Source organism: Heliangelus exortis, chromosome 8 (assembly GCF_036169615.1).
Source record: "Heliangelus exortis chromosome 8, bHelExo1.hap1, whole genome shotgun sequence".
NCBI lineage: Eukaryota > Metazoa > Chordata > Aves > Apodiformes > Trochilidae > Heliangelus > Heliangelus exortis.
Genome location: NC_092429.1, coordinates 14793260 through 14816099, shown reverse-complemented (window position 1 = coordinate 14816099; position 22840 = coordinate 14793260). Strand labels below are relative to the sequence as shown.

The following is a 22840-nucleotide window of genomic DNA, read 5'->3' as shown; positions in this document are numbered from 1 at the left end:
TTTCAGCTGCAAGTGGGAAGGAAAGAGACAATTGTGTTTTGGTTCTGTAATCTGAGCCTTCCACAGGTGGCTCCTCTTGTCTCAGTATTTCCACATTCTTGGGAGGTGTACCTGCTCGTGAGATTTATTAGGTGGCTTTGTCTGGTTTTGCAGTTAATTCAGAAGTGTCCCAAGGCATTGTAATTTGTGTGGCTTTCTGCACTACAGGGCTTCATGTGACATTGTCCCCCTCTGCTCAGCCAGACTGGATCCAAACAGTCACAAACCTGAATACTACAGGGCCTGTTTCTGCTGTCCTCTTACATTAGCAAATTAATTAGAAATAATCATGTGGGGGAATGATACAAGTACTGAGCTCCAGCACTCTGTTACAGTCCCCTTTGCAGGAGAGCTTGATGCACCAGGATACAAGCGTGTAAATCCTCTGTGCAATACATGGAAATAAAAATATATTCTGGGTTTGGGTTTGCTTCCTGCTAGGTCCAAGGTCTAGAGCAGCTCTGTTGTACCTGGTTTCTCTGGCTGAGCAAAGATTGTGAGAACATCATCTCCAAGGGCCTTAGGAACTTGCAGACTGGGGGGTGTGCAGGAAGCTCTATGTTATTTTTAATACTCTAGTAAGTCAGTATCTGGGGTCTTGATTTGCTATAGCATGAGCTCCAGTAGCCCTGATAGAAGGCATAAGCTTGTTCAAACACAGTGATTGTTTGGTTGTTTTTTTTTTTTTCTAGGAAAAAACCATGTAACATTTCATAACCTAAACTGAAAAGACTGTTGGAAAGCTTAACCCTTCATATATTTTTAGCTCATGTTTTCTTAATTTTATTTTCAACCATATGCATAGCAACTGCCAGTATCCCAGGCACAAAGACTGCTCTGGGTGCTGCTCTCTGGCAGAGTGGGCAAGTGGAAAATTGGATATTTGGTGGTTTGCAGGACACAGACTTCAGCAAGAGACAAAGAAAAATCAAAAAAGTGTGTTTCTGTTGGAAGCTGAAGTCTGGTGCCACGAGCATCTCTGCTAGTGTGGGGTTACATCAGTTCTGCTCTATGCTGTGCACTTCCTTACAGACCTGTTGTGTGTGCTGGGAAATTGCTGTTCCAGGAAATATTGAAAATTGTGAGATATCCCTTAGCTTGTGGAATCTCACTAAGCATTCCCATCCCCTGTTGAAGTGATCTCATGTATATATTTATAGATATGTGTGTGTATGTAATTTTATATGTATGGTTGCTTGCTCATTCTATTGCTTCAGGGGACTGTTCTTACATGGTAAAGTCTGGTAAAATTTAAGTCCACTGTTGAGAAAGATTTTCAGTCTTGATCTTAGGTGGGTCTGAAACCTGTGACCCAGAGGTAGAAAGAAGTGTCCAGAATGATGACCCTAGCTAACTCTGAAGTAGATGGAGTTCTTACTGCTTACCTTTCTCTTTCATCTTTCTCCTTGACTCTATTCCAGGACATCTTGTGGAAAAAGGAAAGGCCATTTCCTTTAGGAATGGTTGTTTTTCTTATTCCCATAGATGTTTTTCTTCCCCCCCTCTATTCTCAAGTTAAATGTGAAAACAAAGTATGCAGTATTTCTGCTGCAGAGTTAAATATTGATGAAGATTAAGATGCATTAAAAGACTGAGGAAATTCATGGGACAGGTATAAAAATAAACAAAACCCAGAAAATTAAGAAAATGCTCAAGTATGTGAATAGCTCTTTATCTTTCTACCTTCCTGCATGACTTCTAATAAAATGTTTCAGCATCTTGGCGCAAATGTTCCAGCTTTGCTGAACTGGGGACAAGGAAGTGCTGTACAGTAACAGTTACTGGGGGAAAATGTTCTATGCTGTGTTGGTCTTGGACTTCCTCAGAGTATTTTTGTTCCAGAGGTTAAACTGTTATTTTTTTTCAGAAGCCTTGTTAAGTTGCCAGAACATTAGATTTTTTTGAAGGATTTTCCGAACCCCAGCTGATTATCACAACACACAAGAATCCAAGCTTGGGCTTGGCTTTGCTGTGCCCCAGCAGCTGCAGAAAATCTGTGCAGAGGCGCAGGTTCTCAGCACTATCATCGAATTCCCTTATAGGGTAAAACAGGGAGTGAGGGAATTCTGCTCTGCTGCCTCGTACAACACGAGAATTCACGTCAGCTATTGAGTAACATCGAGTTCCCCAAAGCAGAAATACCACCACACATGCTCCATGGCCAAGGAGGTAGCAGAGCTCCCAAAAGAGCTGCAGCAGAGCAACTCGGGGATGGAAAAAATGACATCTCATCTGCTTCCATCCAGGCAACGGGTAGCCTGCTTGGAGCAGAGGCAAAATTGGCCCCCAGTGTATTTGTTTTCTAGATAAAATGGTGCCTTTTTTTAGCTGGTGGTGTGTAATGATGCTGGTAGTAAATGACACAGATTGCACGTTGCTGTTTGATTGAAGTTAAAGTCCATGTCCTCCTCCTGCCTGTGGCTCCCTCCCTGACCAAGGTGCCTGTGCCTGAGCTCCCTGTGGCCCTGCTGCTCACATTCTTTTCAGCCCTTTGATCTAATACTTATGGAAATAGATGGAAAAATCTGTTTTGTCTATCGGGAGTGTTGTCAGTAGAAAGTTTCTCTTCATAAAAGCAATAAATGCACAAGCACCTTCTTCTTTGTAGCTGATCCTCACTTTACCTGCCTAATTTTAATTTGTGTACTTACAGAAGCTCTCACTATGGTGTTTTTGCACTTAATGCATCTTCCTGACACTCGCCCTACCTCCCCTGCTGCCTTCATTTCACTTTGAAGAGCTGTCAGCCCACATGAGCGGAAACCTGTGACTCTCCTAGTACTAAAGGCAGCGTGGAGCTAAATGTGTTCAAATTCCTTTCCCTGACCACAGCCCTCAACCAGCTCGGGCGCCCCGCTCTTCTGTGCCAAAGAAAGCTACTGATTTAGCCAAGTGTATCTGCTTTACCTGGAAAAGGGTTGCTGGAGGCTGCTGGATCAAGGCCCCTGCTTGCAATGGGAGAGATCCCAGGCTCTTGGTGGCTGGAGCAGTGTGGGGCTGCCAGGGCGTGCTGCTGAAATTGCAGCTTTTCATCATCTTGGGTCTGCGCCTGGTCCATAAGGACCGTGGTGTTCTTTGTGGGAGCGAGGAAGGGTCAGAGTGCTCGTGTGGTGGTGCCTAGAGGGAGCACAGAGTGGGTGTTTCAAGTGCCACAGGGTTGTCCCTTGTTTCAAGAGAGCTTTGGGACAAGACCTATAAACAAGATAGCAAAGAAAGATGGCTAAAGATGTCTATTTTTTAAATAGAATTTTGTTCAGTTGGATGCCAAGTGAGCTGCAGCTCCAGGCAGTTAAAGTAGAAAGGATAGCAGTGTCAGCTGTCCTCTGCTGTGAATATTTCATCGGCGAAAGCATGATGAAAAAAAGTTCAAAATGTGAGATACAAGAGGAGGCAATGGATATATTTCTGTAAATGTGACAGGGTTTTTAGACCCCTGGAGCTGATGTTGTGCCGAGATCCAAAGGGAGTCTTCAGTGAGACTGGGAAGCTGGGGGAGGGCTGTCCCCATCTCCTGGGACCAGACCCTGTTACTCATGAGGGGTTTCACTCTGCCACAGGAAAAGCTCTGGTCATGATTCATGGTTGTAACTGTGAGGTAAGGGTCTGTGACTTATCCTCTGCCACTCACTGCCCTCGCTGCGTGGGACTAATCCCAGCAATGCTTTTCCGGTTTTGTTTATTTTTTCAACAGTATTTTGTAAAGGATTTGCTCAAGTCTAGTTTTGTGTAGGAAAGCATACCACATGGAAAGCATAGAGGAAACTCTTCCAAAGCAAAATCCAAAGCTCTGAGTGAAACAGGTCGATGAAGGCAAATTTGATGGTAGAAATACAAACCATCTTTTCTCTGTTGTGGCAGCCTGGTCCTCAGCTGGGCCTTGGAGGGCGATGAAGGGAGTACAGCATCAGGATGGCTAATTGCAGCCTCTCACTCTGTTTCCTGTTATTCCCCCCCCCCGACTCATCTATTGCACAGAAATCCCTAAATATTTTAAATGCCAGTGGGCCCTGCAGCAGTAGGCGTGAGATTAAGTCCATCTTCAAATCAGTTTGACTCTGGATAGACTACTTCCCCTTTCAGATCAGCAGAAATGGAAGAAGTCACCCCTTTTACACAAACTGATAGATCTTGGCAGTTTCCCTTGAAAGGTGCCATTATCCTAATTAAGTGAAAATAAACACTGAAAAGTCTGTTATCATAAAATCTGGATGTTGCAGTTCAATTGTATTTCCAGACTCAGGCAAGCTGCTGGAATGCATGCAGTTTAACTTTCCTGTATGATATAATAGTTTAAAAGAGATCAGGGTACATTTTACCATAGTGTCTAGCAATGCGAGTTTATTCAGACTTTTGGCAGTCAATTCTGCACACTCTTGCTAAAACTGTGAATCATCCATTGTTGGCTGATTGCACTCTAGTTGCTAAGAGATCTGTCAAGTGCATACTGAGGCTTAATTCTACATTTTCTCTAAGAAGGGCTAAGTGTATTGAATTGGAACATGTCACATCCTTCCTAAACAAGTAATTAAGGCGCTGTTCTGAGCCTGTCTGATGGAGAAAAGAGAAGATCTGGGAACAGCTGGAAGATTTAACTTGGGTCAGGGTTGGTATCTCTGTCTGGGAACACTGAACTCGGTACATGTTGGATTTTCACAACCTGATGCATAGTGGAAATAGAAAGGGGAGACAAAATTAGAATTTGCAAAAGGACATGTTTTTCAGTGTCCTTATATAAACATCTTAAAATGATCTAATGCTATTTCACAGTGTAATTTTCAGTAATGGAATATGTCAGTGTTTCCCAATCTGCTTTGCCCCCCGCCCCCTCCCAAGTGAACTCTGCTGCTCCTCCCCAGTTATCCCATCAATGTGCTGCAGTACATACTGCAGATGCCATGTGCTTTCATTCAAGGTTGTGCTGTTTAATGTTCTTGTTTTCTAAGTGCACCAGCAGAAGTGGCGAGTAAGTCGTACTGTAAGATATCCTTAATCACCTTGTCTGTCTTAAATAGCCACAAGCTTTTTCAGGGAGGCCTTTTACTCCCTAAAGAGAAAATTGATCCATTTATTGATAGTAAACTGAGTATGTCATCTGTTTCTGTGAGCGTACTCCTGCCTGCATGGGGATGTGTGGCAGTAATTTAAAAAAAAGTAAAAGACAAATTCTTCAGTCAAGATTTTCAGACACATCTCTTCCTAAAATTACATCATTTGCACTGACATTAACCACTGTCTGGGAAGTGCCCTAGTTTCTCACCAGGCTCTTGATCTTGTTCCCCTTCACTGAACAAGGAGGAAAAGTCATGAAGTTGTGGTTTGTCTGTCCATGTTTTCTGGTGCCTGGACTCTGGGGTTCAGCCTTTAGCCTGTCATCTTCTCCCAGACCCATGCTGTCCATACTGAGCGTGGGCTGCTTGCTGCAGAGCCATGGGTGCCCTGGGCTGTAAAAAAGGAAAAGTTTAACACAGTCCTTGCTAAGTTTTCTAAACGATCAATATTCTCCCTTTTAAAGAGAAAAATACTGTTCCTATGTAAACCATGGCTCCTGGTTTGGATTCCCTTTCTATGCACTGTATTTTGTTAGGGTTGTTACTGATTTTCTATTCCTTGTATAGGTCTTTGCAGACATAACTGAAGGCCTTTATAATCTTCTTTGTTCAGAAAAACTGAGCTCCATGAATGCTGCTTGGAGGTTTTGGAAATGATACCTTCTTCCTGGTGACTCCTCTCTGAGCCCTTTGACTTTTGGATGTTTTCTGTGTGGTGTATGTGGTACTGCAGAGCAGCTGTGGCAGAAACATGTTCTAGGAAGGTGGATTTCTGCCCCTACATGGAGTTCTCCTACTTGTCTGTCCAAAAGTCTCGCTCTGGTTGCAAGTTTGTGGTTAGAAAACCGTGTGCAGATGGTGACCCTTCATGGTGGCTTGGTTTACAAAACTAAGCAGATGGTCTGTCCTCTGGCTATGGCCTGAGACCCTGGTGCCCGCCAATGCAGCCTTTGTGGTGGCCATATGGCAATGGGGGTTGGCTGGTTGTACCTCTTGTGGCATCCTCGCTGCCTGTGACCTGGTTTGCTTACAGTTTGACACACGTTTGGTCACTTAGCAGTGATGATTGTAAGCCCTCAGGTAGTCTGTGAAACTTGAGTGACCTTGCACCAATTGATTTCTGTTTGAAACACACCTATTCAGCAATGATTTCCATTCTCTTTGGGTCTTGAGGCATGTGTGAAAACATTCTTTTTGCATAAATGATCCACTGGTTTACATCTTTTACATGCTGTTGCATCAGTGCTAGCGCTGCCATTGACTGGAGTTAAACTTTTATCCAAACCTGTATCAAACTACACAAGACTGACTTTCTGTACACACATACCAATTGGTATTATTTTATCCTTAAATTCCTTATTACTCCCCTGACAGTAATTTTGAAAGTTTTTATAACATCCCCATTAGGCTCTGAAGGATTATGAACACCACAAAGCTCTTCCTTTGGTGAACATCATTCTGACTTACTGTTTAGCGTCCTTTCGTATTAGTAATTGTAACTGGAATGAAAATTACTCTGTAATACAATCTGAATATTTAACTGGCTTTTTTCCCTGTGCATAGCAGAAATATTTATTCAGTAATTTTACCTTTTTAGTGTAAATATTGAAAGTATTGAAAGTTTCACCCTTTCTCAGGTAGCAACAGTGGTGCTGATTCGTTGTGATTTCTGTTACTCCGAAGAGAGGGAAGCAAAGGAGAAAAGCTCCTGGGGAATCTTGATTCTGCTATGCAGAGACTTTTTGATAGGTCCTTTTGCTTTTGTAAGTTCTCTTAATTTCTGATATATTGTACTGATACTTCTTTGTTATAATAGTTCTGACTTCTGTATCTGATTGAACTTCCCCTCTACACCAGTTAATTTAGCCATTATCTTTGATCTTTAATCTAGTACAGCATTCTTTCTCACATGTGAGAGTGGGCTTTCAGGATGTTTGCTGACATTTTCTTAAAACTGTTCTGAGCATCACTTATTTTTAGGATGTGAACTAGCTGCTTAATCAGCTGGTTCAACTATTTTAGCTTTGTGAAAATAAGGATTTGGAAAATTATTGATTCTGCATGTTCATTATGTAACTGTTTTTGCTTATCTATGAACATCCATTTTGTCTATGAACTCTGTAGTTTGTTTAGTACATTTTAGCTTCACTGCTATTTGTAACTGGAAAGAGGACAGTGTTGTGTGTTTTATGAAGGTAAAACAGGTAACCATGTATTATTTTACTAGTAACCATGTGTTTGTTTTTTCAGGACCATCATCTTTCTGGTCATTGTAACAAGTGGTCTCTGAAGGAGAAGTATTTCTTCCTTTAGAGCCATGTGAGTGTTGTAAAGACTTGGTTTGCTCCAGTGTGTTTGAGGTTTGTTTTTTGCCTTCACCCTCTTTTCAACCTGTTACTCTGCTGAAGTAGAAGATGAATATGGAACAGTCCAAATAGAAGAGCATGTTCCTTCTTCTCTGACCTTGCAGACTGTATTTGTTTCTGCAGCTTCTCTTTGCTGTTGTGTGCAACTACAGTTAAAGCTTTCTTTTACCAGCCAGAATAGGTAGGAAAACAGGCTTTCTACTTTTCCCCTTGAGCACTTACCACTTGTGAGGCATCAGGAGCATTCAAAAGTAGATAAAGCTTTAAAAACAAAGCTAACACATGGGAAGGATAGAGCAGTCATTATTTTCCCAGGTTTCCACTTTATGCCTTGATCCACAGGTCTGTAAGCATGTGCAGTTACACACCAGTGGAGTTACACCAGCCAGCAGATGACCCTTTCTACTGAGAAAGCTAAATAACTTGCTCTACAATATATGCTTGCCTCTGGTCTTCCTAAATGTTACCCGGTGATTGTGAAGAGTCAATGAAGGACTCTTGAGCTGTCCTTGTGTGGTAGCATGTAGCTAGCAAGTTGTAGGATGTCTTTATTTTTTCTAGGATGCTTGCAGGAGATGTTGTAAAGGCTGATGCTGAAGTCAAAGGGGGTTGCCCATAGAACAGGTGTTGACAGCAAAATCCCACATACTTGCCATATGGTGCTGGCCTTGTTTTCCTTCCCCTGGGCTGGATGACATGGCACGTCCACAGCTGAACCTCCTTGGTAGGGCTGGGGCTTGCCTGTCTGGGACTGGGGTCTGGGGGGAAGTCTCAGCCACCCTACATGTCAGTGACATCCTTCCCAGTAGGGCAGGAGCCTCCCCCAGCATCTGGAACCAAAAACAGCTGCCAAGGAAATAGCAGTTCAGCTTCTCTGTGGCAGGAGTGGATTAAGAGGTTTTAATGAACTTTTCCATGACTGATTGCTGCTCTAGCCCCAAGCTCACCTTTCATTTGCAGCAGATCTTACAGGTACCTGTGAGCTCTGGCATTGCCTTTGTCTGGGAGCAGTGGAGTTACAAGCTGTCAGGTTACTTCCACACCTCTGATGGTGCTGATAGCATCTGGTGAGGTAATAGTTTCCATTTAGTTAAAATTTTATAAATGTCAGTGTTTCCCTTTATTTCTGTATGGCAGCAAAGTTACGTAGCACTGTGCAGAGAAAGGAAAAACTATTAGGCTGACTATAAAGTAATGCTGGAGCCTGCTGTATCACTGACTGCTGGCTGCTGTTCCAGCAGACGTGCTCCCAATTCCCACGTGAGTCTGGCAGTGGGCTGCTGTTCCTGTGTGTCTGTCTGTCTGTCTGTCAGTCTGCTGCTGTTTGTGGTGGGTTTGGGCCAGGGTCCTGCGAAGCAGGTAAAGCTCTGAAGAGGGGACCTGCTGGGAGGATCGTGGCATCGCCGTGTCCCCCAGAGCTGTGCCGAGGGCAGGAGGGCAGAGCTTCGGTGCTCCAGTACAGCATCCCTTGGGAGCATCGCTGCTGCTCTGCCCAGGGCGCTGCCTGGAATGCGGTGAAAGGCGGGAGTGTGGTGCCTCAGCCCCAGGAGGTGTCATTAGGAAATGCAGGTCATCAGGTTCAATTAGTGCAGTGCAGTTGGGAGGAGTTCTTACGGGAAATACTTCTCCTTCAGAGTAGCTCTTATTAAATAATATACCCTCGGTGAAACTGATTTCTAAGGTGCATTTAAAGGCCTGCAGAGATACTGTTCTCTTCCTAAAGTGCCATTTTCCAAGATAAATAGTAAGATAGGGATGATGCTGTGGCTCCAGCGAAGTGCCTGGTGAGCGAGTGAGGGGGAATACAGCTCAGTTTACAAAAACACATCTTGCTACAGGAGCATGGTTAGGTTAGGAGTATTGCATCTAAACTCTTTTTACAAGAAGAGCTTTAAGTAGAATCTTTGAGCAGTTACTTTTTACTTTGCTGTCGTTTTGCTAGTTTTAATTTTATTTTCTCTTGTCCTTGTGCACTACAAGTTTATTCTTTGGTTTTCATTTGTTTAAATTCTCTCCTGTCTTATGCATGTACAAATGGAAGATGTTTATGCAGTAGCAGAGTACAGTAGTTAACCAAGCTGCAGACATGTCAAGGAAATTTATTTGTTTTGAAAATGTAACATGCTACCTACACCCACCCCCTGCCCCTGATTTCACTGTACTTTTTAGCTGATCAAAATATTTAGCTCTATTTAAAGAATATGGTCTCAGAATACATAAAAATATGTAACAGCTTGTTTGGCAAGGGAAGGAGCAAAACACTGAACCATGTTGCACCTGTTAATGCTCTTAAAGTGTTTTCCTTACAGGCATCCTGATGCCTGCATTTCTGTAATTATTGTATTAAATATCTCTGTGAGGATTCTGGCTTTGGTGGGGCCAGGATTTCATCTTCTCTCACTTGCCAGAAGCTCAGGTTTGACCCTCCTAATTCTTACTTGCAACTAAATGCTCTGCTGGCAGATCTGTGTGGAGTTGCTGTGGCCACCTGCAAGCATCATCAACACAAGTGTCCTCTGAGATTTGAAATGACTTGAACTTAGAATAAGCATGTAAGCAATTTCTGGGTTGTTTTGGGGTTTTTTTGTTCAAAATAGTATCATCTGGATTTTGCTTTTAAGCTTAATCAGTACTTATCCATTGTTGAGTATTAAAAGGGTGTGTGTTGCTGCGCTTTACAAAATGCTTTAAATTCCCTGTCCTTGTGCTGTATTGCTGAAATTGACTGGGGCTTCTGTAAATGTCAGTGCACTGAAAATCATGTAGACTTCAAGGTAAATAAATGCAGGGAGGCTTTAAAGCAGTTCCTTTGGCTTGGACTTTGTTAGTATTTATTGCCTAGATCAGGGCTGTATAGATTAGTTTGTATGTTCTTTTAGCCTGGGGAGAACATCACTGCCTCAAAGGCAGGCACCTGTTTCCTTTCTGCCCTCTTGGGCAGCAATGCTCAGTGCTGTCTCAGAAGTTTTGTCACCATAAACCCTTTCTGTTCTACAGCTCTGTGGTTTTGTAATTTTACCATGTCCCAGGTCCCTGGAGACTCAAGTGAGGGGAGCCAAGGTGTGAGCCTGCTGGTCTGAAGGCAGGAGCTGTGTTTTGTTAGTATCACATTAATGTAGCATTTGTTATAAAGAAGGTAGTCTGCCTAAGGCTGTTGATGGTTTTAAATATTACCTGTGAGTTTTCAGGCTTGAAAATGTCAAAGGTGAGAAGAGATCTCTTACTACAGTCATTCTGCCACTAGAGGCACTGAGGGATGTCCTGGCAAAGCTGCCCAAGAGGTGACATTGTTCCTCTTGGTGTTTGCAGGCTTAGAGGCTTTTCTCTGCCCAGTGCTTGGTGAGCTTTCAAGGGAAGTTATGGCACTGCGTAAACAAACTTTGTCTCTTAAAATGTGTGTTTATAGAGAGACTGCACCAACTGCTGTATCTTTCAAGTGGTCTTTGTGTTTTTAGTGCTTGCTGGCTTATTCTCATTTCTTCCTTCTGACTGTAAGCCTCAAAGGGAAAGTTGGTGGAGAAGCAGCACTAGCAAAGCTGCTTTTTTTCTTAGCCTTTGTCAGTTTGAATTGAAGGAACAATAGCCAGAGGTTATGCTTCCTGCATATTAAAATGTATAGCTTAAAGTTTCTTAAAACTTGTCAGTATAGTATTAGATCCCTAAAGGTTATTTTCAGGTTGAAATGTCCCACCTAGCACAGGGATGGCCAGTTTGTTGAATAGGTGACTCCCAGTTTGCTTATTTGTATTGAGATGTATTTTTGACAGGTTAAAATTGTTGGTGTGGTTTCAAGAATTTCATCCAATTTTATGTATACTAGCAAATATCTGTAATCCTGCAGGGATGCCACTTTTTTACCAGGCACTGGAAACATCACTGGAACCAGATGAGAGACAGAAAATAGTCAGAATTTACATTTTCTGACATTATTATTGTTATATATGTCTAGATGCTTCAGGGCACTCTTGCAGGATGTGTTAGCATAGCTAAAATAAGACAGTCAAGTCAACATCTCTGCAAGCATGAATGAAACCTATTATTAGAGGGGGAAAATGCTGGGTTAGTATAACCTCTGTCCATGGGGCCCTTGTTATAAAATAACATGGGAGCAACTGGATGCTTCTTGGTGAAAGGCCAATTATTGAGTGAAGAAAAATATTCTCTTTGCTGCCTATGGTCACTGCTCCTTGAGCTGGGATGGGCCCAGGGGGTTCTAGGCAGGAGCCTTGCAGGTGTAATTGCTTCTCCTCCCTGCACAGGGCAATGGGGAACTGGTGGCAACCACTGAGTCCTGCTTGTGGCTCCTCATCAGACAGACCAGATGGGGTTGTATCTTCCTGATGATGATCCTTGGCCATATATGCAGCTGAAACCTGCAGGTTTGTTTCCATGTGCCTTGGAGAAGCAATGGGAAGGGTTCAGAGGTTGGTGGTGATGATGCTTCCCTGCTGCAATAGAGCTGGGTGGGAGCTGCTTTCAGCAGTATCAAGTTAGTTAATATAAAATTAAAGCTTCTAAATCCCCCTCCGAGAAGGGAACATGCTTTTCAGTGTTAGAAATTAGAAAATTTTGAGTCCTCTTAATACAATATGTGCATACAGCAAGATCAGAAGGCAACAGCGTGCCAGCAGCTTGACAATTAAGTAGTAGGAATCTAAGCAGTATCTAGTTTAATGCAAAAACAAATTCTCTTGAAGGTTTTTTCAGAAATATTTTTGTATTTCTTTTTGTTGATAAACTTAGGAGTTGGTTGAGGGGGGAGGAAATTAGTTTCTGAACTACAAACTCAAATGTTCAGGCCACACCCTGCTTGCCTGGGTGCTAGGGTAAGCTGGGAGTTTCACGTGCCATTTACCTCTACATGCAGATTGATAGCACCATATTCAAAGAGTTAAAAAATCCCAAATCTTCTGGTTGAGGTATAATTATTTTTCACTTCTTTAGTGTAGGTTTTCCTTTGAAGAATGTTCACTACCTTAGAATAAGCAAGAGTATTATCCTAGCCAAAGATCTTTCAGCCTCTTCAGAACATGGCATTTAGATTACTGGGGACAAAGAGAGTATCTTGAATGCTCAGTGTCAAGGCACGAACAAACAGCACAGAAACAGTAGTACAGTACAGAGTGAAACCTGACAACTCGGTGTTAAAGGAAAGGAATGCTACTGTATGGTTTGATTGTGATCAACTTATCTTCAAGTGGGTTTATTAGCAATTTAATGGAATATTGGTTATTCAAGAGCCATAATAGCCCCAGTTGAAATGTCCCTTCTGCACAGTTTTCCCATACCCTGTGGAATGAGCAGAATGTGACAGTCGAGCTTTCAACAGACTTCATGAATTTTAAATACTTTTCAGCTGTGAAATGGGGCACATGGCGTGTGGTCAAGGGTGGACAAGGAGCTGGCAGCCGCTGGGGGTATTATGGGATATTGAGTGTCTGGGAGATAATGAATGCTTGGCTTATCCAGGTGCATTCTTGGCCCGCTGTGCATGTCCAGGCAGAATGGAATATATTTCTCTGTCCAGCACTTAACAATTGATCATTTTGTAATTGTAAGCAGAAAGTATTTAGAACGTTACTTTCTCAGCATACCTGCGTACGGCTTAAATTTCATGTCATCATCTTTATCTGGCAAAATCTCCACTGTTTTTCTGTAACAATGCATTCATGCTGCTTAAACTTTTCCACTAACCTGATTTTATGCTTAGTGGATCTTAGCCTTTTCTTCTAGAGACTTTAAATCTCTGTCTTTTCAGGAATACCTTTTTACTCTGAATTTTTTTATACTTGATTGAAGTTATTTCCAGTTGCTGTAAAAAAAAATTGAAATTTCAGCCCTACTCTTTGTAGCAAGTGAGCAGATTCCTGGCTCCTGTTTTGTGGGAATTAGTGTCCTTACATTTTAAAAGCTGAATGGTGGAAGAGAGGAAGAGAAAACCCAGGCATGGGTTACTACTGCTGAGCTGCATGGAGTTGTGCTCATGTGCTTTGGTTCTGCTTAGCTATTAAAACACAACATGCTTCAAGGACATCCAGGTAATTGTGGTTTACCTGGAAGTTGTGTACCTGGAAGAGACCTGGAAAAGTGAGTACTTAGCTGCTTGACCTCCCAAGACCTGCCATGCTGGAGCTCCCTTCCTGCAAGACTGAGAAGCTTTTCTGGGGCAAGAAGCCTCAGAGACTACCCACCACTTTTTCCTACTCCTCTATGTGCCAGTCTCTTGCTGTGCTGCCCCTGGTTCAGCTCTTTCCATGTTCCCTTTCCACATTAATCTCTAGTAGTGCTCTGCTTGCCCTGATCTCTGATCACTCCCAAGGGGCAATGGACATTCAGTGCTGGGTGCTGCTGATGGGTACATCGGCTTTAAACACTCAGTTTGTGACACTTTCAGTGGTGGGTTTGGATTCATAATTAGCAGCATGTGGGTGATAACAAATGGGGTAATTATCTGTGTGGCCCTTTCAGAACTCCACGGTTCATAAACTACCCAAACTCTGCCAGAAGCTGTGCTTGCTTGGTGTGAACTTTGGGTAAGTGAAACTTCAGAGCTGCAACATGAAAGTGTTGGGGTGGGATCTGTGTATTTGGAGCGACTAACAAGTTATCTCTTGCTTGAGAACATGGCTTGGGAGTACCTCAGTTTTCCTGCTTGGCCCTCCTGTGGCCTTGTTTGGTGAAAAATAGTTGAGGACAAGCTGTGTGGCGTGCATGCTGGACAGCATGACTGGTAGAGCGAGGCAGAAGGAGCACAGCATCTGCCCTCAGAGCAGTGCCAGTTGTGTTGGTGGGCACCCTGGCACAGCTTCCAAGCACTGTGAGCCTGGCTGGTTCTCTGGTGCAGTTCCCCACCATCTGGGTGAGGGCCTGGCCCTGGAGCTCTGGCAGGAGGAGCAGGGTGGGATCAACTGAAACTCCCCAAAAGGGATTTCTGGGTGTTGTGGTGTAATGCTGTTTTCCATGTGTTGTGATGCACAGCCTGATTTGGTGAAGTCATGGTCAGATCCCTCTGAACTGAGCAGTCTGAACGTGATTTGTCTGAGTGCCTTGGGGCAGCGTGTCCATGCAGGAGCTTACTGCCAAGCAGCTGGTGATTCCATTCAAAGCTAGGATGCTGCTGGTCCTCACCTTCTCCCCTTTCTCAAAAGAGGCAGTGGAATGGACACAAAGGCCCTGTGTGGGTGGAAAGGAGTATCTATTGCCAAAACAAACAGTTGTCCATCAATGAGCAAGGGTGGGAATGACAGGTACAGAGCGTCCTTACCAGGCTGTGCCAGTGCCTGTTTGTGGGACAGAACTGACCTTGCTTGTCTGCACTTAACACACTCCTGCAGCAGGATCTGCATGGAATAGCAGTGCTGGATGGTCTTGCTGCTGACCTCTCAAGACCCAAGACTCCTTCTGGTATCAACACTGGGAGCAGGAGTCAAAGCTCTGCCACAACCCACATCCCACATAATTCTGAGATCAGTATACACAAGGGTGTGTATCTGACCTACTTAGAACAAGAAAACCAGTAGTGTTTTTTTTTCTTAAAAACCTCAAAACTTTTACAGTGCTGTTTCACTTTCTTTGAAGCCTCTGGAAGGAGAAGGGCAATGTTTATCATTGGGAGGAGACAGACTTCCCTCATCTCCAAATGGAGCAGATTCAGTCAGGCAAGGGCTTGGATCATGGCCAACACTGGTATCTGTTTTTTCAAAACCAAAGTCTACCCTTTCCTGGCCCCAGATTTGTGCATCTCTATTTATAGCCTTCACTGTGAACCTCGTTGAAAAATGCATTATATATATTGACAGTGGCACTTTGTGAACTCAGAGCTGATGGCTCCAGAAATAGGCATCTCAGAGATATCACAGTCTAACTTCTGCGTATATGAAGTCTGACACTTGCTTTGCACAGCTATAAATTATAATTTAGAATACAATGAAGCGGAGACTGAAACTAAATACTTGTGATTTGCCACACCAGTGAAATTGGTGGTGGGTGTAAAATTTCAGGAGACACTGCAGTAGTGTGTCTTGGGCTGAGAACCCTTTTTGTTAGGGCTGCATTTGGTCTCCGGAGCACTTAGAATTGAGGTCTGATGGTTAAGAAACCTCACATAATCTTTGGTTCATTGGATGGTCTTCTGCTCTCCAAACCTCTCTGCATCCTTTCATTTGAAACAGGTCTGCAGATATCTGCCCCCTTTTACCAAGAGCTCTGAGTTGAAGGCAGGTGGGTAATTGTGGTCATTAGGGGATACCTCGTGTGGTCCTGTCCCCAGCTTCTTCTGAGTCCCAGCTGTGACCCTGCCCGTGGGGCACTGGGACCCTCTGGCCCCTCAGTCCCATGGCCCAGCCCTGGTACCCCAAGGGAAAGCTGCCTGGCTTTTCACAGGGATGAGCCCATGGCTTGCAAAATAATTACCCTGTTTCTGCTGTCTCTTGAAAAGATAATTTCCTTCTTACTGTCAATAACATAAATCCCATAACATGGTTAGTGCACAGATGACCAGTAAATAATTTAGGAAGCAGCCTCAGTTTAGAGTGCATCAAATACTAATATAGGGAAGGAAAAATCCCCTCACATCAGTTACAGTAATTGGTGGAAAGCACCAGTCCTGAGGGTAATAAGCTCCATTTTTAAAACAGTAGGAAATTAGATTCTTATAAATGTCTAACACAGTTATTGTCTACTTTCCTTGAAACAGAGCTGAGCTGGCTGGAGCCCATTGTCTCAATCAGCTTTCCTATGGATTAGACACATCCCATCTCACACCAGGAATGTGCTTATTAGAAAAATATCACTACACAAAGCATACAAGCTTTAACACTCAACCAATGTACTAATGGGTACAGCTACAATAAACCCAGTATCATGTTACAAACCTTAAGCTGACCTGAGATAATATGATACAGAAATTTTAAAGGATGCAGATGAGTGAGTTCTTTCTGTTCTACAATTCTGGGATTTTAATTTTAAAATAAAGGAGATAAAATGAGGGAAGGTGTCTTGTCCTCTAAGGTGTTTTCCTAAACACCTCTAAGGTGTTTTCTTAGTTACTTAAGAAAAAAGCAAGCAGTACATTGTCTTTATAGTAAATATGCTTGTAATCAGCTCATGTCCAAATAATTGGTGTATTTTACTGGTTGCTCCTGGGCAACTGTGCCTTCACATAAAACTTTCTCCATGTACCTTTTCTCAGTTCGCTCCAGGAAAAAAAAAAAAAAAAGCAAAAGGTGTTTCTTTTTGTTCATACATCAAAGCTAACTCTGTGAATTAGTCTTTCATTCATTATAAAATCTCACCAGTATGTGTTAAGACTCTGCACTTCAGGAAAACCAGTTACTGGTTGGTTGGGGAAGATAAAATGTGAGGAGGACAGGGAGCTTTGTAAAACCAACCCTCTTTGCATGCCTATTTTTAGCTTTTTTACTTAAGGATAACAGTCACTTGTCCCTCCTTAGCTAGAGAGTGTATCTTCCTTTCTCTCTAGGGTAAGAGCTCTGTTGGAAAGTGGCACAATTCTTTGTGATTTGGGAAGGCCTAAGGATGGAGCCAGACTCTTGATTCCCTTTTGCAATGGGGAGATACAGACTCAAACTATTTGTGGGGACTTTACCACATCCTCATCCAAACACTGAATGGTGCAGTACAGTGCTTCCAAGATGGTTGCTTCAAACACACACTGAGGATATGCTGCATTGGAGATCCCTCTCAGAACTGCTGCAGGATGGCTTTTAAGATGAGGTGGTGGGGGTAATGTGAGTCTATGCTGTCCCCCATGCAGGAAACTCATCCACATGCAAAAGCAGATTCTTTTTTTTTTTTTTTTTAATTCTGTTCTCCAGAATCTTATGGTTACATGTCTCATGTTTGTTTGTTTTTTTCCAGTTGCCTTTTTAATAATATTGCCTTCCCTCTGATCATCTAATCTTAATTTGTGCTCCTTTTTTTCGTTTTTTTTCTTCAACTGAATGACATTCCTGGTCTTATCCATAGAAAACAAACAGTAACTTGAGATTTCTGTTTTACACAAGCAACGGATATTGAAAGATATTCCTAGCATATGTTCCCAGACGTGTGAGCAGCACTTTCCAATTAAAACTCTAGGAATTTCTACTGGTCGCTTAAAAACCTTGCAAAACATTGAACTCTGGACTTGAATCTATTAACACCCTTCGTGGAAAAAGATCCAGCTATTTATATGACAGTCATTTCATTTATTTAAATTTGGCTTCATAAGCTAAAATGAGCCTGTGGTGAGGGGAAAACATCTTGAATACCTTAGAAATATCTTCACATCCTGAAATAATCACAAAACAAATTAAACTAGTTTTCTGTGATTTTTGGACAACTTTTAGTTCTGATAACATTAATATCTGCTGCAGCTGCATTGACCCTTTAAAAATAAACAAACAATTCAAGGCATCTCTGACATAGGCTGGTGGTTAAATGGTAATCAGCAGCTGGAGATTAAAACACATATGAGTCAAATCACAAATACAAAGTCAGCATTTGCCTTCCACTATTCTCATTATCCAGACACTTTACTTAATTGGTACTCCAGTGCAAATGTTTTTAATTGGATGTTCTGGCCCGGGGATGTGCAGAGCTGCTGCTTCCCTGCCTGTCTCTCCCCAAGGAGCTCTGTGGCCCTTTGCTAACTGCATTTGAGTCTCTTTCCAGGATGGTGCAAGCATTTTGCATGGTTGCACAGCTCAGGAGAGCTCAGGTTTCCTGGTAGAGAGAACTCACATGAATCTCTGTGACTGGTGTGTGTTGGCTCTTATCATGGGCATTTCTTGCAGGCAGATCCATCTTCAGGCTTTTGTTACCCCCTCAGCCTTCCTTGTGTAGTCAAGCTGTGTGCTGGGCACATGGTTAGCCATGGTGAGGAGGTTTCATCAGACATGAAGAAGCTTTGTGTGGGATCAAATTTACCAGTTTTAGTGGATGAGCTCATATTTATGTGAACATTTTGCAAACTGCAGTTGGTTGTGTGCAGGTGCTTTTGGCTTATGAGGCACCAAGACAGTGGTGCTTGTACAGAGTGAGCCTTAGGCCCTCTTATTGATGGCTGATGCCATGAGCCTCTATAGAAACACATTCTTCTCATAATCATCATCATAATCATCCCCCCTCACTGGAAAAGAGGAATCCCACTGAAGCTGCATCCCCTGCTCCTGTTACCTGCCCCTTTCAGCAGGGGATGGGCTCAGCAGCTCCGAGGTCTCTCCCCCTGTGTGGCTTTCTGACTAGCAGCCAGCCACACAACATTCAGACATGAAAAGTCTTGTAATTCTATAGTAAAGTAGCTAAAAAAATGCAAGGAGAACTAGTGCTTCAGTAAAATTGCAAAACGATAAAGAAAAGTAACATTTCTTTATGTTTTGTTTCCCCACTCCAACTGAAGAGGGGCCTGGGGTAGAGCTGCCCCCTTCATGGCTGGTAGAGCCGTGTCTTGTGTTTGAGTAGCATGGAAAGAGAGGAAGTCACTCTGGATAGTTCCTTTTTTCTGTTCAAATTCAAGGCATGGGATTTGCAAGATAGGGTATTACTGTGCAGAGGGATTGGACCTGAGTAGCATTTTGGACCCCTCATCTGTCTCCTGGATGCTGAGTGGTTCCTGCAGCTGCCAGTGGACAGCTCAGGCCCTCTGGAGGGAGTTGGGGAGCCACGATGGGCAGGGACACAAAGGACCTTGCCATCCATCTTGCCAAAGACATGTTAAAAGACTTTAATTCTCATTAACAGCGTGTATTTCTGGTGTGCTTTTTAAGGTATTCAGTGACACAATATATTCTAAACAAGTTTCTTTTAAACAGGTGGAAGCCATGAAGAGAGTACTTGAAAGTCTCAACCTCAATATAGTAGAGATGGTAGATGAAAATGCAACCTTGGATGGTGGAGATGTCTTATTTACAGGTATAGTGGTAGTGGATTTGCTGTTCACATACCCTGATTGCCTTGGAGACCACATGTTTTCTGTCATTTGTATGAAATGTCATTCATGCAGTTTGTTAAATCAGTCATTTACTAAATGTTATGAAGGTAGCAGAGATGAATTTTCAATATAGCCCTCAACGTCCTGCTTTAATGCCTGAATAAATAAAGTAGCAGTACACACAGTACAAAGAACAGCACTGTGCATACAGATTTTATTTTAGCTTGTAAAGTGCCAATAAGAAAAATGCTTTCAGTAGTCAACTGCCTGCAGTTGTTCCATATTCCTTATTACAAGCAGCTACATTCAGCAGACTCATTTTCAGGACTTGTAAAAGCTTCATGCATATAATTGCCACTAGTTCAATGAATCAAATGCAAAAAATGCATTTTTACTTTATGGAGAAAGAGGTGGAGAGAACTGCCAGATGTCATGTGCTAGACAACTTAAATGCATGGTTGACTTCAAAGATGAAGATCTTGACTGGTTTTTTTATGCCATTAAACCCATTAGGCATTTTGTCACATTGGCTGTGCACACGCTTGCTCCCTGCCTGTGCTGAATGAGCCTGTTTGTTTTGATCAGCATCAGAGCAGGCTGGCTGCTTGCCTTAGTTCACCAAGGGGAAAGAAGGGTCCCAAGAGAAGCAGACTGGGAAAGGAGGCCCTTCTAGTGCAGTGGAGATCCAGCACCAGCACCTATTTCCTCTGGAGCTGGAGGATGCTGGTGGCTGCAGAACTGCCTTCTAGACCAGAGGAAATCTCAGAGGGAGGGGGAAATGGACAGTCAGTGCTGTGCTAATCCAGCCCATCTGTTCTGTTTCCTGACTCAATGACCATTGCAGAGCTTTAGAAGAGGAAGCTATTTATGCTTCTGGTGAAATGTGTCTTCTGGAAAAAGATAATTGCTTTAAATTATCAGCTTTCAGTTGCAGGTTGCATTTTTCTAAGCTGATTTTTCAGCTTTGTTACCCAACTTGAGAACAGAAAGATAGAAAATGATATCCATAAAAGATTGCTTCAGAATGTGTCCAAAGCTGGCCTGGTTTTAAACTGTTTGTGAACTGATGAAGTAGCTGATGTGATTATTTATTTTTATATCTTAAACAAACAAACAAACAAAAACCCTTAATTGTTTTGTTCTTCATGTTTTTTATTCCAGGCAGAGAATTTTTTGTGGGGCTTTCCAGGAGGACAAACCAGCGTGGTGCAGAGATTCTGGCTGACACATTTAAGGTTTGCATATTCATTCATGTCACAGGAAACAGAAGCTATCATCCACAGAACCAATTTCAAAATTAAACTGGCCAAATGCCTAGTTTAGGACTTGTTAAAAAAAAATTTAAAAAAAGTATAAGTTACTAAAAAGGCTTGAGCATCTTGTAAAATGACAAACGCTTAAGTTGCATCTGAAATGTGAGATCACTGCATAGAAGTAATCTTTGATAGTGGGAAGCTGTTGTTTTTTTGAGAGTATATTAGCACTCAGGTTCTTAATTTTTTCATGTATCAGCAGTATCAGCAATGTGTCTTTATTGCTGGTCCCTGGAGAGGTTTTATGTACATCCGGTTTAATTATGTATTTTAATGTATTTCTTTAGAGTTGCAACAATAGTAATATTTGAAACATATTCTGGGTTTTACTCCAGTACCCCAGACAAGACAAGCTGGTCCAGAAGGGTAGGTCTTACTTAAACAGTTGACACTGTGCCTGGGATATGTTGCTGTTGCTAATTTGCAAGGAGTAAAATGGATTATGGAATGTAATTACGGAAACTGGACAATTTAAAAATATTTATAACAGCCATTTTTTTTCTCCCATACAGGATTATGCTGTCTCCACAGTCCCTGTTCATGATTCTTTGCATCTGAAGAGCTTTTGCAGCATGGCTGGACCAAACTTGATTGCTATTGGATCAAGTGAAGCTGCACAGAAAGCCCTCAAGGTAAACCGCGTAAGAAAATTTTCTGAAAAAACTTTTTTTTGTTTTTAATCTCTGCTCAAACTGGTATTTAAAAATAGAACTAGATCAATGAAAGAGGAAATTGGTATGTCTCTGGGTCTCCTGTATGTGCAAACCATAAAGAATGTTTACAGCATTCAAGAGAACAGTGATGTTAGATTAGCTTTAGCTGTCTTCAGGAAATAAATGAATTTTACTGGTTAAAATGGGTTATGCATGTTATAATTAACAACTTTTTTGGCTAAAAAGATGATAATTTCATGATAAAGGAGGAAGGAGACACCATCAGAGCAGTAGGAGATGTTTACTTCAGATGTTGCTGTGAGGAAACATGGCTTTTAAAATTGCCAAAGGGGGTGAAGGTTTTGGCATGAAGGAGGAGGGGGAGGGATGTGATCCTTTTTGCAAAGATGAACTGTGTGTGCATTTTACAGTGCAGACTTTCTGGGTAAGATCTGTAAGTCCAGCCTCAGAGACCAGAGTCCCGGACTTCCCATCCCTCCTTCCTGGCTGCAAAGTCAAGTTGCTTCTTGATCACACTTTTTCCTCTGGTCTCATGAGAGTCTTGCAACAGCACGGCTTCAGCAGAAAGGAGGGAGAGTAGTCTCACCGCAGCCTTGCTGATAATTTGAGTCTCTGAACATTTTCCTTTAAAGTGGGAGGTGTGTGTTTGAGACTTTGAGCTGAGAAGCCTTGTGAATCTTGGTCTCTCTTCACTGGCAGACTTGTGAACCAGTAATCCTTTGTATAGCAGGCCAGTTTTGTACTACCACCGTCCTCAGTGGGAAATGTTTGTTGCTCCTGTGGTTTTCACTGGGCTCTGTGTCTTTCCTACCTGCTGGGTGTGTTCAGAGCAAATCTACCAAATTAAGCTTCTTCAGAGATGTCGGCCTAGTGGCACTTGAGGCCATGAATCTTATTATGTACAGAGGCCAGGAGACAGCTCACCCCAGAGATCAGCATCTCCTGCACAGTAGCACAGCTGCAGGTTCTGATGTTTTGCAATGCAAACTTTGTCTGGGGCACTAGAACAGCAAAGGGCAGCTGAGACTTTACCTGAAGCAAAGTTTTTGAGGGAGTTTGACCCTTTTTATAAATTAGGACCTACCATCCTGCATGGTTAAGATGCAGGTATGCCAGAGCATTTCTGAAAGCCTTATGGCTAAGTGTCTTACATGGTTTAATCAGGACTTGCCTTCAAAGGTTAAATCAAAATCTACTTTCCAGCGATGGCAGCAAATCCCAAATTTTCAACTGATGATATACTGATTCTTTTGCTAATAAATTAACAACCTAAGTGCAGGCTTTGCAGAAGCCTCCTTGATTCAACATGATCATGATACATGGAGAAAGCCATCTGTGTGACCTGTGTAGTGAATGAGGAGGGGTGGGGACAGCTCTGCTTAGCTAGCGAGAAAGCTCTCTGAAATTTGCTTATTTTAAGTGCAACTTACGCAGCCCAACTTGTATCTCTTGCCCTGATTCTAAAGGT

The 22840-nt window shown here is 42.6% G+C and overlaps 1 protein-coding gene across 2 annotated transcripts in view; it reads left to right on the top strand.

The window, feature by feature from the left end:
• Positions 1-22840, top strand: part of DDAH1 (dimethylarginine dimethylaminohydrolase 1) — a 56844-nt gene that overhangs the window by 19604 nt on the left and 14400 nt on the right. For both annotated transcript variants that reach the window (XM_071750590.1, XM_071750591.1), the window contains exons 2-4: positions 19267-19366; positions 20547-20620; positions 21211-21330. In XM_071750590.1, coding sequence (XP_071606691.1) covers positions 19267-19366; positions 20547-20620; positions 21211-21330 — 294 coding nt within the window. The remainder of the gene's footprint in view (positions 1-19266; positions 19367-20546; positions 20621-21210; positions 21331-22840) is intronic.